Here is an 18,934-nt window from a genome sequence, read left to right as displayed (position 1 = left end):
GTAAATGCACACCAGTCTCAGATTTCTTTTACTTTATTGAACCATGTTAGAAGTTTTGTACAATGCTGCAAAAATTGTTTGAAGTCCAGTAACTTATTTATCATGCAGTCTAGAAACTTCCCTGAGTGCCTAATTGTTTGTTTTGTTTTCTCTTAGATGAATCGACTCCCAAAGAAGTCAGCAGGGTAAGTGCTGCTCTTCATCCCCTCTAAAAAGATGTGTAGTCTCTGAAGGCCCAGTGTTCACTTGAGCTGATTTTTGTGCAATTTCTGATCAAGATTTGACTCTGTTCCGTGGACAAAGTGGATCTCCAGAGAAAAAAGTTGGTGTACTGACTGACTAGAGAACACTTAATAAGGGAAATAAGTATTAAATCAATTAAAGGGTATTTTGCATTAACAAATTTAGAGTTGTCACAGTGCTATTTTTGCGATCCAGTTTTAAAAAGGTACTTCACAGAACCCAGGAAAATCATGGGACTTTGAGCTTAGGCATAACAGCAGACTATTTAATCAGTGTTACTGCCTTGAGAGATGGCAAGCGTTAAGAGGAAACAAGGGAAGGAGTATGCCCCATTTAATAACTCCCTTTGAGATGTACTGTTTTATAGATGAGCTAAGCTCTTTAATATGAAATATTTTGCAGTGTACTGTATGAATTATAATGAAAAAATCTTAAAAAACATATTCAGTAATAAATTCCCAACTCTAGCCTTACATCTAATTGACACTGTGTCCTGTCAGTCCATGGTTGAGGGCTAGTTAGGGGGTTCTATTAGGAACTAGTGCCTCTGCTGGGAATGACAAAAGAGCAGTACAGGACAATCTGTTGGCCTCAGTTGTGTCCCGTCAGCCTGCAGCACCCAAATGTTATTTCATATAAGATGAGGGAGCCACTTACAGCTTTCTGAGGTAAAATCATAGTCCTGTTTTTCTCATCTTCTTTAATGTCTTGCATAATCTATTTCGTGTTCCTAGGAGACACATATTAAAAGTAAGACTGTCTGAAAGCTGGCTGGGTGGTCTTGCTCTCAGTCGAAGTCCTTTGGAATATACTGGGGTATGGAAGGAGTGGAAACAGGCTGGTAGTGGAAACCTCGGTTTGGTGACCCTGAGAGCCGATGTCTGGCGTAAGGGGGAACTGAATTCAACTCTTACAAGACTGTTAAAAAGAGATTAAATGATGTGCAAAACAAGTGTATTTAAGGAGAAGTTTTCCATATACATGATGTGCTATGGATGTATAAGGGTATTTAGGTAAAAATTAATGTTTTAGTCATTTATTGATTTAAAACACCCTTTTTTTTGGTTACTCCTTAGTATTCAGGAGTTACAGCAGTTGATTATCTTTCAGTGGAACCAAAGATTATTGTTGTTAGTGCATCTGTATATACTGTTTTGTTTTCAAAATAATAAAAGATTTTCCTAAAAAGCTCAGAAGCTGTAGTTATTTATGTGGAAGAAAGTTACTTTTAGTTGTTAATTTGGTAAATAAATTCACATTTTACTAAAACTCTGTCAAATGGAGTTACAAAACATATCTAGGTTGCAAAAAAAGAAAACAAAAACACAACCAAAAAAAGGCCACAAGAAGCACAAGCTCTGGAACCTTGAAACCTCTCAAATATGCCCTGCCAGTCATCTCTGACTCCCAGACATGCTGGTCCCAGCCATCTCAGCCCCTCAAAGTCATATGACTTAGAGTTTTCCTGAAGATCGATGGGCTGTCACTTCATGTCCTGGAGTTGGTGCAGTGCACATGATACTTTACATGTCCCTAAGTAAATATTTTCTTCCCTGATTTTTTTTATAGCTATCAGTCATCGTGCACTGGGTGTATATTCTGTGTTATACTATTGTTATTATTTTTTATAAGTATGATACTTGAGGGCACTCAGTAATGCACTGTGCTACAAATGAACATGTTAGTTTATAGTATTTTTGAGTAATGCTGCATATAATAATGTGGATGATTATAATACATCCTCTTCAGCAGCAGCTCAAACAGATGCCAGTTTAATTAAAATCTGAACATAAATCAGAATTTAAATTAGGAAAGCTCTGTATGTGAGTAATGTTTTTCAGACAAAAAGACATGTTCATGGTGACTGAAGAACTATGAGTTTTAAAGTCATTAAGTGTTGCATTTTTAATTTCTGAAAATGTCTGCAAGAAGAAGCTTACGTTACAGGGAAACAAAAATAAAGGTTAGTGAAAGGAAATTTATTGCAGAATTAAATCACCAACTGGTTTAAAATATTATATTAGTTAGAAACCAAGGCAGAAATATGCTGAAAAAAAAGTATATTTATCACTGGATTTCTTTTTCCATCTTTCAAAGTTGGGCAGAGTAAAAACATTAAAACAGTCATATGCTGTGACATCAGTTGCTTCAATAGTCTCCTTTTCTGTTGTGCTTACACAGGGCAAGAGATTAAATTGGGGGCAGATTTTTTTTTGTTAAATTTATTTAACCCCCATCTCAAAAAAATCCTCACTTTTTTTTCTTTATAAACATACAAGACTATAGAGTTGTTCTAGGGGCTCTAAATACTGAACTTGTTCATTTGCCTTTATTTCGTTCTGTCAGCACAATGCAGTGGGATGAATGGTGTCCAGATTATTGAAAAAAATCTTTCACTTCTTGGATTACTGTGAGGAAATTTTGATATTTTCAAGGGTTTGTGTTGCAATTACAGCCTTCAAAAACAGAGCAAGTTCTAGAAAAATACTGTTGTATAGGAACTGCATTTTTATTCTTTTGATATTTTTTAACAGCTTAGTAGAAAAATGAAAATAAAGTATCAATCTTGGCCATCAGCGTTACATTGCATGGTTTTGAAGTACGGAGACAGTAGGAGAAACCTTCCACATATATTAATTTTTTAGATTTGTAGAACAGAAACTTTTCAAAGTGCGTTTTTTTTAAATCTGTTTGCCTAATGGCAATTTCATCGGTATTTTGGTGTTAGAAGTTATATGTAAAGATGTCCCAGATTGGCCTGACCATGGCTGACGGGTGTGGGGGGAAAAATAATTCCCCATTCCTGTAGTCTGTTTTTGGCAGAAGAACAACTCTGGTTACAAAATATCTCATGAGTATCTGTGACCAAACAGTGAACCTGTGAACTTTTTTTCTGCATGCTAGATTCCAGTATTTATGAAATATATGTAACTAGGGACCGAATCTCCTTTCACGTGGTGTAGTATTGGGAACATCCTTGGAAATGCTGAGTTTCTTCTGCTTACTTATTGTGCAGATGTGTGTTGGCTGATCCCATCCATCCCAGCTACAGAAGTGGTTTTCTGGGTAGAAGGACTGCAGAAAGAAAACCAATTAGTGAACTACTTTGATGAAGAAAACTAAGCTGAAATTTATACTTTGTTTTTGCTGTTTTATCCGCAAAAGAAACTAAAATAGAGGAGTATGTTTGAGCACTAAGTGCGTATGTATTCGTGTATATCTAGACTAAAGATATGTTTCTTTGACAGTATTAGTGAAAACAATGTGCATTGGAGATGTTATTCTTTTCAGTTGGCAAAAATAACCCCGTTCCTACATGAACTATAGCCAGGATTTTGTTCTACGTGCTGCTAAGTTTCCCATGATCACTGTGTGCTCTTTTGTACCTCAGATTGTGAGGTTTAAACAAAAATACGTAATGTTCCTGATATGATCACAGTGAAATTAGCTGTTGTTCATTTTGCTTAATGACTTTCCATTCCATGTTTACTTGAACAATGCTTCCAGTGAAGCTGCCTTTTGGCATGTACCTTTGCTTTATAAACTCTGGTGATGCCAACAGCAATTCACTTTGCAGAAGTTTACCGTATAAACACCAGAAAATTATTACCTAGCAAGTGACTAGCTCATTTACAGTACTTTATTCTTGGAAACAGGAATAGTCCTTTAATCCTCTCCTTTCCCCTTTTTGGACTTGGAGCTTTTGGCAGCTGCCTGGGCACCAGCCAGTACCCAGCACAGTGTGTCGCTGACAGTTACAGAATTAGCAAGCGTGTTTTCAGTAAATAGTTGAAGTAATTGCATGTATCTTCGCCATGCAACTGATAATAAAAGTTTAGATTTTTTTTTTTTTTATGAGGCGTTGACAAAGCAAGCTCATTCTTTGTAATATTTCCTTATTAAAGATGAGTTTTAAATGTTTTTGCACAGTCCCACAATGGAAGACTGTGACAAATTAATCTACAAGTTAGGAGAACTAGAACAAACATATAGATTTGGCCTTTAGTAGTGATACAAATGGCATTGCACTCATTGTCATGAGAAGAAGATGGTTGTATAAGCTGATTTCTTTATAAAGAAAATCTTGTGGATACTATCGTAGTGATAAGCAACAGTGGTAGGAAAATGGGGAAGTTTATTTTTAATTTTGTACATCATGTCTTTAGAGTGCTTGCATGTCAAGTATTAGGAGGGAATGTGATTTTTATAAAAAGCATTTTAAAAAGAGGAGCAGTATTAAGCCTTGTCAAGTTAAAATGAAGCTCATTATGCTGTTTTATTATATAATCTGGAGAGGTGATATAATTGAGATATGCAATTTTATGAGCCTTACAGTTAATAACAGCTGTAATAGTTACTTCTCTCTGATCATAACATTCTTTTCTTGTAAACCAAAGCTTTGCTTTTTTTTAAAAAATATATTTTTCCTATTACTAGTGAAACAATTTATTTCAATGTTACCATTTGATAACAGGGAAGGAGCTGATGGAAAGTTTAGGACTGGATGCCAGTGAATGGCAAGTACCTTCTCCTAGCGAAGGGGCTCACCGTCTCTCCAAAGCTTGGAAATCAGCTACATAAACAGGCTGGGAAACACAGGACTTCAAAATCAGTGAACTCTTTCTGTGCAGACTGGGAACTGCTTTGCATCTTTTGACATAATAGGACCCATCCTGCCAAACGTCATCTCATATTTTCCCTTCTTTGCTTTTGTCATGAACAGCATTTGATGTGTAAACAAACAATTCATAAATATCTGTGTACAGTGCCACAATGCTAAACTTTATTTACGGAGCAAGTTCTAACCCATGTCCTCTCCAGTCAAAACAAGAAGAACAGACGTCAGATAAATGTGTGTAGAAGAAGTTTCCTCTGAGGCTGTGTACAAGCATTAAAATTAATCACCTTGGCTAAGTCTGCTCTTTATAGCTTCTTGCTTTCCAGTGTCTAAGTTTAAACAAAACTGGTAACTCTAGTCAACCCTGGTTACTTCTGATTTTTTGGAACAGAGAGATTTTTCTGAGCTCTCTAAACTCGCTGCTCCTCTGAAAGCAGCTCTGCACTGTAAGCTTGCTTGCAGTATTCTCTCTAGTTTTATTTTTCAGTCTGAGGACTTGACATCCTTCACCTCAGCATTTCCACCTTGAAGCAAGCAAGCAATTTTATTCCTTTTCTGTAGGCTTGTAGGCTTTTTCTTTTTCCTTGGTTGGTGGGTGTTGTGGGTTTTTGTTGTTGTTGTTGTTCTTCACATGTGCTGTTTAGATGTACTTTCACTGTTATTAAGGCGCAGTTATCTCTGAGTTATATGTGCCCAAAAATGAGAAACACCAGTGATGTGAACTCTAGGCATCAGTGCAGCTAAGCAATGCAAATTATCACATCCAGTAAAGGTACCAGACCTACAGAATGCAACAATAGGTGTAAACATACATATCAACATACATAGCAAGCATGTGCACAGCCTAACTTTAATACACATAATAATGACCTGTCTTTGTCTTTTTTCTTCTTGCGGCCCACCCCCTGTCTCTCTTACACATCTCACATTATATTTCTGACCTCAGTTTCAACTGCCTAGGGGCAGAACAGCTGGCTGTGTGGCCTCTGAAGACTCTAGAGTGCCTTGCAAAGGGACAGGGTGGCATTGGACCCAACACGTATAACAGGAACTTGCCCAGCACTGCTGGTGTCCTCACTGCATGCTCTGTCCTGCCACCCTGCACAGTGGGGAGGCTCAGGCAGTACCTGTCACCTCCCAGCTCTTCTCACATAGCAAATAAAATAGGGGAAGTGGTCCTAATGGGATGCACCCGTGAGTGCTGAGGGAGCTGGCTGAAGTCACTGCTAGGCCACTCTCCATCATCTTTGCTAAGTTGTGGGGAATGGGAGAGGTGTCTGGAGGAAAGCAAGTGTCACTCCAGTCTTCAAAAAGGGCAAGAAGGAGGACCCAGGTAACTATAGACCAGTCAGCCTCACCTCCAGCCCTGGAAAGATGATGGAACAACTTATCCTTGGTGCCATCTCAAGGCATAACAAGGATAGGAGGGTCATTAGCGGCAGTCAGCATGGCTTCACCAAGGGGAAGTCACGCTTAAACAACCTCACTGCCTTTTATGAGGACATAACCACGTGGATAGATGATGGTAAAGCAGTGGACGTGGTCTGTCTTGATTTCAGTAAAGCATTTGACGCAATCTCCCACAGCATCCTTGCAGCTAAACTGAGGAAGTGTGGTCTGGACGATCAGGTAGTGAGGTGGACTGTGAACTGGCTGAAGGAAAGAAGCCAGAGAGTTGTGGTCAATGGGACAGAGTCTGGTTGGAGGCCTGTATCTAGTGGAGTCCCTCAAGGGTCAGTACTGGGGCCAGTATTATTCAATGTATTCATCAATGGTTTGGATGAGGGAATAGAGTGTACTATCAGCAAGTTTGCTGATGACACCAAGCTGGGAGGAGTGGTTGACACGCCAGAAGGCTGTGCTGCCATCCAGCAAGACCTGGACAGGCTGGAGAGCTGGGTGGGGAAAAATTTAATGAAATATAACAAGGGAAAGTGTAGAGTCTTGCATCTGCACAGGAACAACTTCAGGTTCCAGTATAAGTTGGGGAATGACCTATTAGAGAGCAGCGTAGGGGAAAGGGACCTGGGGATCCTGGTGGACAGCAGGATGACCATGAGCCAGCACTGTGCCCTTGTGGCCAGGGAGGCCAATGGCATCCTGGGGTGTATTAGAAGGGGGGTGGTTAGTAGGTGGAGAGAAATTGTTCTTCCCCTCTACTCCACCCTGGTGAGACCACATCTGGAATATTGTGTCCAGTTCTGGGCCCCTCCAGTTCAAGAAGGACAGAACTGCTGGAGAGAGTCCAGCACAGGGCAATGAAGATGATTTAAGGGAGGAGAGCGTCTCCCTTATGAGGAAAGGCTGAGGGAGCTGGGTCTCTATAGCTTGGAGAAGAGGCGACCTGAGGGGTGACCTCATTAATGTTTATAGATATGTAGAGGGTGAGTATCAGGAGGATGGAGCTAGGCTCTTCTCAGTGACAACCAATGATAAGACAAGGGGCAAGGGGTGCAAACTGGGACACAGGAGGTTCCACTTGAATATGAGAAGAAACTTCTTCTCAGTGAGGGTGACAGAGCACTGGAACAGGCTGCCCACGGGGGTTGTGGAGTCTTCTACTCTGGAGACATTCAAAACCTGCCTGGACGCCTTCCTGTGTAACCTTATCTAGGTGTTCCTGTTCCAGCAGGAGGATTGGACTAAATGATCTTTTGAGGTCCCTTCCAATCCCTAACAATCTGTGTTTCTGTGACAGCACCAGTGGCTGGTCCTGAAGCACTAGTTATGATGATCCTGTGCTTTCCCATGGCCTCTCTACATTTCAGTCTGATAATACTTGAAAGGGTGGATAAGGTGCATTTCTTCTGCAGAACCAGCTCTATAGTAGGGAGCAGTAAGTATTACATATAAACTTGCTCTTCTCATTGTTATTCAGAAGATATTTTAAGAAGTTACAGAAAAAACAGATCAACTTCTCGATTATGTTGGCACTTATTGACCCTGTGCTACATTAGTGAAGGCTTTTTGTTGCAGCAGCAGGGCTTTTTCTTTGCGGCAGGAGCATAAAATGCCCCTGGCGCAGCTACCCTATAAGAATGAAAGCATGGAAATCAATCTTAATTTTAGTTTATCATACATAAAATTTACTTTGAATATTAAATTATGTCCTTGAATATTTTTTTTGTGTCTTAATTGTTCAGAATTAATAGTTAAAAGTCATCTCTATGACATTTTGGTATCTCCTTTCATGGAGTAAAATATTTCTGATTCTGAGACTCTTTGTTTAGATCTAAGTCACAGGACTATTCTTAAATAACTTGTCATGGGTTGCTGTCCTCTATTACACCACAATATTCTAAAGACAAATTGCCATAGAAATATTTTTATATAAATCCTGCAAAAATGTCCTTTCGTATTTATAAATCTGAATATGAATATTTGTAACAGGATTTCCCTTCTTAATTGTTAGTTTTCTCTCATAGCATTATAATATATGCAGCTACTGAAATATGGTGCTGGTTTGATAGTACTAAATCAGTTTTTAGTCTACATGAATTATTTTAATGTCACTGAAATTCAGAATTTTACAGTAAATATGCCAAAATTCTTGTAGACACTGAATCTTAAATAGAAGGAAATCAGCAAAGGGAAGAATGAATTAAGTATTAATAATGTTTAAATTGCAAACTAAGATACCAAAATATAATTAAGAAACATTATTTACACTGTATCTGATGATAAATACTCTTTTTCCACTGAGTGTGTTCAAATTTTGAGGAATTACTTCCCTAAAGTGAGTTTTACCCCAAATATGCACAGGTCTGTGTTAGCAATCACATTGGATAATGCTTGTACCAAGGTTTGCTGATGACTTGTTCAGTGTTTAAATACATGGTTTTGTAAAGAATATTGTGGCTTTTCAACCAAACATAATTGTGGTTATCCAATCTAAAATGCCTAGAACCAAATAAACCTCTTTCATTCCACTTGTAATAACAATAAAACCATTTTGCGACATGATGGAGTCATTCTTTGCTGGCATTTGAGCTGTCATAGAATTAGTTAATTGTGAATCTGAACAAATTCTATTCAGCTGGCTAGTTGTGGATCCACAGATTGTCAGTAACAGAAATCTGTTGTGTTACTACTGTATGTATTATGCAGCTACCATCTTTTTAGTTACGTCCATGCATGCAATGATTTGCCCTGCTTACAAAATGTTTGCAAGCATATGTTGCAGAGGTGAGGAGAAAGGACATGTGGCCTATTATGTAATTACTATGCACATGGAACTCCTGCTTGATTATGAGGAAAGTTATTATTTTGCCATGGCTTGTATGCCAGTGGGTGCATATTGATGATGTGTTCTCTTAATGTATTAGCTTCAGCCTTTGAAGATTTGATTTAAATCCTGACTCTGCATCACAGGTGAAGAGATATGTATTCAATTACAAGTTCTGAGAAGGCACTTTTCCACATAATAAAGGTTTTGTGTATGTGTGCTTGATGAGCTACTGCTGCTTTAGGATATATGGCTACATCTACTTTTGAAGATATGGGTTAGTACATATGAATAATACAGATTGTTGTTCACCATTTTCCTGTTATATGGCTACCTACGGTTGTATCTTAAGTATAAAAAATTCGCTTTCATGAAACTATGCTATTTTTTTTTCCATTTGAAGAATCATACAGTAGTAAATGTGGGACACATCAGAGGACAGTCTATGGAAGCTTGCTAACTGCCATATGCTGCCAATAATGGTAATGGCATGCTGGATTGTAAACTCAAGACTTGCCCAAGCAGTAACTGTATGTATGCAGTGTGACCTTACATCTATGTCAAAATTTATAATCATCACATCAATTTATAGAAAGAATTATTAAGTGTTAAGCTTGTTATACATTGAGAACATTTTAGGTATGCTAGGTCTCAAATGTTCTAATATGTCCATGTGGAGCAATAGATTGATACACCACTATGTGTTAAGAAGGAGTTATGGCAAAGATTGTATGTTCTCAGGAGCCGTTTTAAGGTCTTCATTAAGACCTCCTTAATTTAAAGGAACTGGGAATTGCTGTTGTCCAGCAAGCACTTGGGTTTTTTATTGGTGGGTTTGGGTTTGTTTTTGAGATGAAGACGACAAATGTGTCCCAAATGTATATGGCCATATCCTCTGTATTCACAGCAGAGTGTGTTTTCTGAAGAAATGCGTGAAAGTAGTAGTGGGAATAAAAGTTATAGTGTGGAATATATTGTGCAAATTAGGTATTTAATCCATCAATAAGAGTCATAGGTACAGGTTTACCCAAAGTTACATACAGAGAAGATCTAGAAAGATAGGAAGTGGTTACATACGTGCACATAAGCACGGGAATGGTGGGTAGACAGTGATACTCTGAACTTCTGTGGCATTTTCCATAGTACTGTGTACATTAATCTGGTCTATATTACATTTGTCTCTAAAGTATGAATGAGCAGGAGAATGAGTCTTAATCTTTCAAGCAACATCAATTCATCTAAATATCACCAGCTTCATTTTTAGTTTAAGCAACATGATTTACTGCGTCACTGAGTTCAATAAGTAATTGACCATATTACTTTCTTCAGTTACCACATTACCAGTTTTGGGCAGGGTAATGAATCTTTGCTTACTGCCAAGTATTGCTTTCTGTGGAATTATTGTTCATGATGCTGTCACACTACACATGCACATTTACAGCCAGTTTTATCAGCCCTTCAGGACTTGCTTTCAGGGCTTGGGAGATGCATAACCAAAGGCAGCGGGGCTCGTGAGGGGAGGCCGCATCTCCTTTCCCATGAAGTTTTGTCATGTCATGCTCTTTCATTGTACCAACAACCAGCACCCCATTGCTCCCATCTAATTATCCTAACTGATTTGTAATCTCTTTCTGGCATTGTCTGCCATCTTCAGTTGAAACAAATGCTCATTAGGCCACAGTGGCTAGCATGATTTTGACTTGTGATTTCTGCCCTTCCCTCTGTTGGTGTTAATCACTGCTGTATTTGAAAGGCTGAGCTCTTTGAGCTACCACCTCAAAGCTCTGGTGCTTGGCACAGTTCTGTCATTTGACTCGTGAACTTGATGTGGAAGATGCTGGCAAATAGAGCTAGTTGTCTCTTTTCATGGTGGAGTAGGAGTTTAAAAGGAAGGAGTTGAAGGTTATTTACCTTATGATTGTTGCATCTCGGTTTCTGCTTGAGACATTGTCCTGTCACATTGGCCAAGTTTAGGCGATTACTAGTTGCTCAGTGTTTCACTTGGTACATTTTGAACAAATGTCTAACGGAGCATAGAGAGGAGTTCTGGGCTTCTTGCTTGGCAGTGACCCTGTTCTTCAGACAGCTGTATTAGGACACTTATGAGTGACTATTGAAATTTCAACATATTATTTTTAATGAATGTTCAAAACCTGCAAAATACATCTGAATTATTCTAAGATGTTCTTCTCATTTTTGCTTCTGCAGTACCAGGATACAAATATGCAAGGTGTAGTGTATGAATTGAACAGCTATATAGAACAGCGCCTGGATGCAGGAGGAGATAACCAACTATTGCTGTATGAATTGAGCAGCATCATCAAAATAGGTAAGACAGAGAATCAGTTGTCTCTGAGCTATTACTTAGCATCAGTGCACTGCACATTTCTTACATCTTTTAATAAAGACAGGGATTGAGGGATAACACAGTTTTATTTGGATGTTGTCTCAGTATGAACTTATTCTGCCTTCTGTCCCTTAGTGAATCCCTGGCTGCACTTAAGTGAATTTCATCTTTGGAGAGAGCTGTGTATCCAGTTGCAAAATTAGAGTCCCCTGTTAAATGAACCAAAGAATAGACTATTCTAGTTATGATGGTGTTACAATGTCAATATTGAAAGTAAAAAAAAAAAAAAAATTCTATCAGTAATATCACTGCATACTTGAAGTCCTTTTGTAACAAAACGGAGATATTACTGAAGGTATACCTTTTCGTGTGATTTCAGATTACATTCAGTTGTTAAACTGTTTTTTTTTTTCTATCTGATTTAGGTGTCTCTTGTGGCAAGAAAGTACTATACATTAACAAAGGTTAGAAAAAATAAACATAAAAAAAAATTCCAAATAACACTATGAGTGCAATTTGGCTTTTTTTCAGCCAGAGTGGATGTACTCAGACTTCAATATGAAGTATTACTAGCTCCATTCAGTATAGATTTCAGTCAGCTCTTTAGAAAGGTTTTACCGTCTCTGCTACTTTATCATTTTGTAATGATGAGTAATAGTTCTGGTTTATATACATGGTGTTTTAAAAGGACCACTTCTGTTTACTGATTTTGCTTAAGTGGCTATTTGGATATTGATGTCCAGCTCACAGCAAATCAAACTGGATTTTGTTAATACACAGCAAGTGAGAAGCTATAGGAGATGAGGTCTGTTTATCTCTTACATATTTTTTACTTTTGTAAACAGTATTTAAGAATGGAATGCAAATTACCATGCCCTGAACTCTCACTGGTGTTACACAGTTGACATAAGTAACTACACAGTGGGATTTTTTTTATTTTGAAAAAGAAATGCAGAAAGCCAAATGATTTTATCACACAGGAGTATAATCACTCCCCTGAAACAAACTAAAAGGATTCTTGTGTTCATTCATAAAACCTGGGTATTAGATATGTACATTTACTGGTTAGAATGTTTATTCACTCTTGGAAAGACATAAAGACTTGCGCTTGAAGTATCAAAGTCTGTTGCATAAAGCATGGTATAAAAACATTGCTCTATCCTCTTCTGATTTTGAGAGTTTTTATTTTAGCAGTGAGTTATGATGGTTGGTTGACTTTAAACTTTTGTTTTAAGAGAGTTTTAAGAATTTTTGCCCTGTTTCATGCAAGGATCTGCATCTGGCAGAAATCTGACAAAATAAACTTAGTGATGTGTGTCAGTGTTTTCATTGTGGAAATAGAAACAGTTTGTTTTGAAACACATTTTTATGGTGATATTTGCAACATTCTACTTTCCCATAATTTTCTATCTTAAGGCAAGGACAATTATAGCTTACCATCTATGAATGGTATTTATTTTACTCATGGAAATTAGAATGTTATTTGGCTGATTACATTGTTAACACCTGTTGTGTTACTTCTATACTGTCATATGAATTGATTTGAATTTAGACATTTGGCCTTGGAATAAGAATAAGATGTATAAAGAGGTTGTTTCTGTTTATCTTTTAGAATGCATTTAATGCTAATGGGGAGAACAAGAATTACCTTGTACCTCTGACTTAGTAGAGTCTGGGAAGTTTCAAGGGACACAGCAACAAACCCTGAACTGTAGAATTTTAGATGTTTGTCCTAAGAGGAGTTGAATCTGTGGTTTCACCTTAGAGATCTTGTGTGAGTTTGATTTTCCCCCTGCGAGTACAATTACTTCTTTTATTATTGCTTTGGCAGCTACAAAAGCTGATGGATTTGCACTATATTTCCTGGGAGAATGCAATAATGTAAGTATACTAGATTAAGATGCTGATTTTTCTGTACAGTTACAAATGCATTTTCCATTTGGCAATGATATTTTGATTTTATTTTATATGTCATTTAGCAGGAAATATTACCTGACTGCTGAATATTAGCATTATGTTACCTTTATTTCTGTAAAATATAATTTTTTTGAACATGCTGGTAATGAAAAAAAAATGTTTCCTGTATTTAGAACCTTGGTCTTTTTTTCTTTTTTTAAGATTTGGCAGTGTTGCTGTTTCTCTAACTGTAGCAACTTGACGTGCAATTTATCCTCATTGTTAATTGTCCTTTATAAACAGAAAACTTAACTTGGATTTACTCTCAGCATAGACTGCTCTTTTTATCTAGTTATCTCTTTGATTTTTTTATTTTAATGTTACCAGGGCTTTTGTTAATTGCCAGCTGCAACTTGATAGATAATATAAATTTCAGATGTACATTTTAATTAGCATAATATAAATTATACATTTAGAATTTATGAATAGAATTAGTTTCTGGTGTAATAATTTGAGTGAGTCCAGTATTTGCTGTTTTGTTATTTGGCATTTAGAGCACACTACTTTTTTTCTACCCAGATTAACTTGCACAATTACCACTATGCAAAGTAACTGTAGTTACTTCAGATGGCTACTAAGAAGGATCACAATTTGTCAGAGATGTTATGTCTTTTATTGGTTCAAGAAACAAATGAAACTTTTCTTACTGAAAAATTACTAGAGAGGAAGATATTTTTCTTACTGGTTGTGTTTCCTTACTTTCCACAGCCAGTTTTAATAGTTTATTTTTGTGTTGTCCATTAGTGAATTTCCTTTGCATTTTGTGAAATGATTACATTCAGAAAAAGGGAAAGAAATAAATGTTTGAAATAATGGAAACCGGACTAAAGATGTACAAGCCTGCAGGTGACTTGAGCCTTGCCTGAGAATATTTTTTACTTATTCAGAAAGATAGTGTCTAATTTGAAGGATGTGGAAGAAGGCACATACAGAAATATCCTAGAAGAAATGGAAGTGGGTTTTGTATTTCCTTTTCATTTAATTATTATTTCATATAATAAAGATAAATTATTTTATTATTCAGAAATTGGGTCTGTTCTGAATGAATTCTGTAAGTATGTAAACAGCAAATATTTTTAATTAACCTTTTAACTGAGGAGTATAATTTAAGTAATGCGTTGTTCATCCTTTGTGAATACGATCTTTGGTTCACATTGGCAGGTGGTGGAGTCCACTTTCATGGGGGGTGGGGGTGATGCAAATGGTGGCTGAAGAGCTTCCTCCTGCAGCCAAGGCAGGAGCTTTGCAGGAAATGCCACCAAACATTCTGACTGCAGAACAACGGTGGCTGCTTCAGTGGCAGTAACTGCACAACAGCTGAGCATGCTCATCTCTAAATGCTTTATAAAAGATTACAGTAAAATTAATTTTATAGCTTGAGACCTAGAGAATCCTTACTGTGGTGAGGGTTTTCCTATTAGATTTAGCATGGCATAATTTAGGGTTCTTCCCAGTCTCCTGATACCTTGAGGGCCTGGGTACTTTATGACCTTCTACTTCTTTTTTTTTTTTTTTTTTTTTTTTTTTTTTTTTTTTTTTTTTAATTTTATTTTTTTTAATAGCCTATTATGCAGTTGAATCTCTTTTGCTTCCCAATATAACTCTTTCCTGAAAAAATCTCCAGCAACTAAAACCACACATTGACTTTATTATCCACTGCTGTGTACCAGCATCTCCCAAAATGGAAAGTTCTTCATGTAGTTATTATAGGGACTGATCCCAAGTCCTTTGAAGTTAGTGTGAGATTTTCCATTCACAGTAGTGGGCTTTGGGCCAGACCCATGTTTTTAGTCTTGTAACTATGTAGTAGTGCATTAGCCTACTTTTTGTAAGAAATTGTCATTGAGAGTTAATTTGGACATCTTTCTCTCTTGAGTATTTAATTTAAAGGATGTGTCCAAGTGAGATTAACCATTGACCAGCAAATACGGGCAGTGCATTTTTATTTATTTTTGTTAAATATCTTTTTAAAATGGGAACAAAAACATTCTGCATAATATAAATGGCAGAAAGGAAGTAATTCTTTATGGTGAAGTTTTGAAAATGATAAAACCCCTGTCTTAGGCCTAGACAAAATAGTTGCTGAACACTCATGGCCGCATGTTGAAGAAGGCCTTCCTTTTTTTGTGGCTTAGTTTTTTGATGCTTGCTTTTTGACTTAAGATTCACAAAATCAGCTTCACCTCCCCAGTTTTAGCATTTGTCTGTTTGGTTGTTAGCTTGAGAAATATATATAAGTCTGCTGGTGTTTATCCAGTTGGCAATCTCATGTTTCAGAACTAGGCCTGACGTAACAGTTGTTTCCACCATGCTTTCAAAGAAATTATTTGTCCCTGATACAGCTTTTCTGGAATGTGTGTCCATGTCTTTTTGAGAATTAGGTATTGGGAGGGGATTGTGTAAGAATGGATGGAATCCTGTTGATAAGTAGATAGCTACTTTCTCCCAAATGGTTTGGTAATGTTTAGTGATGTGTGTTCTGACTATATTTCATAAGGGATCTTTGGATCAAAGCTGAAGCAAAAGCATTAACTCTACTTCATTTCAGCTCTCACTGTAAATTTGTATGTGTACACTTGTGCCTGTTTGAAGAAATTCAGATATGAGAATCTTGACTCGTGTTAATCTCAGCTAAGGAACATTTTTGCAACATGCAATTTCCATAACTACCTTTAGCCTAGATTAAATAGTGAGTTTCTTATTAGGATAGAAGGTAACTTCCTTTTACAGAAATTCTAAATATTTACAAAATGAAAGCCAGCAAATGATTACTGCATACTGTGTGCTATTATTTCTTTATGCTGAGAGAACTGCCATACTATTGCTTTTTTTTTTTTTTTTTTTCATTAGTTACTAAGAATTTATTGTAAATCTTTCTTTGGTGCAATTTTTAATATGGGCAGCACTTCCCTTACATGAGAATTATATTAGAACTGAAAGCAAATTTGTTTAGTGTGATGAAAAGCTCTACATTAGCTTGCCCTTTTCTTTTTGCAAAACATAGATGAGATGCTGCCCTTTAAAGGAGCACCTGGTTTTAGAAAAAATTCCCTTGGTGTTTAACAGCACAAATTAGTTTGGTAAAATGCCTGTCCATATCTAAAGTTTCTTAATGGCCGTATCTTCTTCCTCTCTATTGAAGTATACAAAACTATATCTCGACTTGTATCAGAGTTGGGTAACAGCGTAAGGACAAGGTAACTTCTGGCTGACAGGTCAGGTCAATTGCTTTCAGGATCTGTACTTGAGTGAATGGGCTTCATATGGAAGATACTGCATCAATTCAGGTTGCAGGGCGTTTCTTTATGCAAATATTTCTCAAAATTAGCACCAGATGAGTGTGGCCAGTTCAGTTACTTTAGCAGTGTCCTGGTTATTCCAATTACTTGGGAGAACTAGCACTCATCACACTACACACTAAGAGTGTTTTGATAGTGTGATTCTGCTTTTGAAATGATTGCCCCAAGCAGGGAAGTACCACTAGCATGCTTAAGTCTTTGCTCCCCTATAAAGTTCCCCTGTGTGTCAGAATCTGGTTTTGCATTTGCTATATGTATGGTAGAATGTATTGCAAGATGCACAGCTACTAGCAACAAGATAGCTTCCTCATCAGGGTCAAATGATCTAAACAGACATCTAAGAAATTCTCTTTGTCTGTGGGTTAATGGAGTTATGCAAATTATTTATTCTTAAGGTACATAACAGCCATTTTGCAAATACTATATATTTAAAGACCAGAAACCCTTCCAAATCAAACAGGAATGTTTCACAACTCTCAAGAGAAGGGCTTTGTTTCAGTTTTCTATTTTATTCTTTATGGGGACGAATATATAGTTCATAGTTCTCCTGTTATGACCTTAATTGTATATCCTCTTCAAACATGACTTAAAAGATTTACTGAAATCCTCATACTGGATGGTGTGTTTGTGTAAATTAATGTGCCTAAGTACCATGCTAGCTGAGCATAGATTTAAGCCCATAAGCTGACATCTTTACAATGTGATATTTCTAAAATACTTATCACAGCTACAGTTTCTAATGTATTATTGTATTATCTGATTTTTCAGAAGCTTCTTGTTTATAGTCCTGATCTGTGTGAGTAATTCACCTCATGATTACATTGTGATTCCTACGTAAAGATGTATGACTTCGAATGTAATAGGCATACACTTAAAGTAGCTTTTACTAGGTCTTGTGAGTGTTACTTAGTTTCTGAAACTGCAAATTGTGTTGACGAACAGATCATCCTTGCTTCGGATTGAAGTTTCCAATAGCTTTATTGTAAGAAATAATTATGTGAGACCACAAATATGTGTACATACTCTTGTGCTTCAGGGGGTGTTTTACTAAGCTATTGTAGAATTTCTGGTCCTGTAGAAAAACTGCTGCAGCTTGATGTGCAGTGCCACCTAGTGAGTATATGGGGTGGGTGATTCGAATTACTAAGAACCAAGGAACCAAGGCTTGCTGTCTCAGGTTTTTGTGCCAAGCTAATGTACGCTATTTTGAATGTGTAGACATCTCTGAGATTTGAGTCTTTTAAGCATGGTTCCAGATGAAACCCTTTTAGCTGCAAGTCAGTTCAGAAAATTTTGGTCTGTATCCTTGAATCAACTCTAACATCATATACTATTTTTCTACATAAAATGGAAGAAATGTTACTTTCCTATTTGCCACTGAATAGTCAGCAGAGAGGGAAAGCTGTTGGTGAGTTACAGTGTTTGAGTGGAGAAGTTTTCAAACTGAAAGAAATTAGATAAATAGCCATCAAGATATATTATAGTGAAATTTTGGTCTTGTTTCCTGTAATATTCAGGTAGATGGACTTGTGGTATATGGTCATGATGAATATACTATACGTAGAATGCAGGCCCTGTTAGAAAACTAGACAGAGACTAATTGCTTCTGGTTCACTATCAAAATGGGAGGGTAATTTGCACAAATCTTCAGGATTTATCCTGGATCTTACCATGGTTTTGCGTGGTATATTTATTAATGCATGGGTGAAGGAAGAATATAAGCTTATTAAATTTGTATATTACATGAAATTGGGAAGGACTACAGCTGTGTTTGTAGGGATAAATTGGAATTCAAAATGATCTTGGTAAAATGGTCTGAAGGAACTGGACAGTGATTCAGTGAGCACAAGTGCTTGGCTCTCTATAGGTTGCCTCTTTGTGTGTAGGGTAGTTGATGACTGACAAAGATCATGGGGTTTACAGGGAATTTGAAGGTAAACATGAGTTAGCAATATCATTGCTGGAGGAAAAAAAAAAAAAAAAGACACAGAAGCAGAAATCTAGCCTTCATGTAGAGTAATCTTCCCATTCTTCTGTCAGCCCTTAAGGTCTCAGGTGGAATAATATGTCTGGTTTAAGCACCATGCATTTAAAAAAAAAATAAATATGGAGGAACTGAAGTGGGTACAGGAGAGAGCAGGGAGAATGGTTAGCAAACAATAGAACTCATATTGTTTGGTCAAAAGAAAAGAAAGCTGAGGGGTGAAGATATGCCTGGACAAGGCAAAGAGGGAAGGAATCATCCC

At 37.0% G+C, this 18,934-nt stretch overlaps 1 protein-coding gene across 2 annotated transcripts in view; it reads left to right on the top strand.

The window, feature by feature from the left end:
• The window catches only part of PDE10A (phosphodiesterase 10A), a 380,239-nt gene that overhangs the window by 298,967 nt on the left and 62,338 nt on the right, over positions 1–18,934 (top strand). For both annotated transcript variants that reach the window (XM_065057593.1, XM_065057592.1), the window contains exons 3-5: positions 157–185; positions 11,295–11,415; positions 13,265–13,314. In XM_065057593.1, coding sequence (XP_064913665.1) covers positions 157–185; positions 11,295–11,415; positions 13,265–13,314 — 200 coding nt within the window. The remainder of the gene's footprint in view (positions 1–156; positions 186–11,294; positions 11,416–13,264; positions 13,315–18,934) is intronic.

Source organism: Columba livia, chromosome 3, assembly GCF_036013475.1.
Source record: "Columba livia isolate bColLiv1 breed racing homer chromosome 3, bColLiv1.pat.W.v2, whole genome shotgun sequence".
NCBI classification, from domain to species: domain Eukaryota; kingdom Metazoa; phylum Chordata; class Aves; order Columbiformes; family Columbidae; genus Columba; species Columba livia.
Note: the sequence above shows the minus strand (reverse complement) of the source record. Positions and strands in the feature narration are given on the sequence as shown.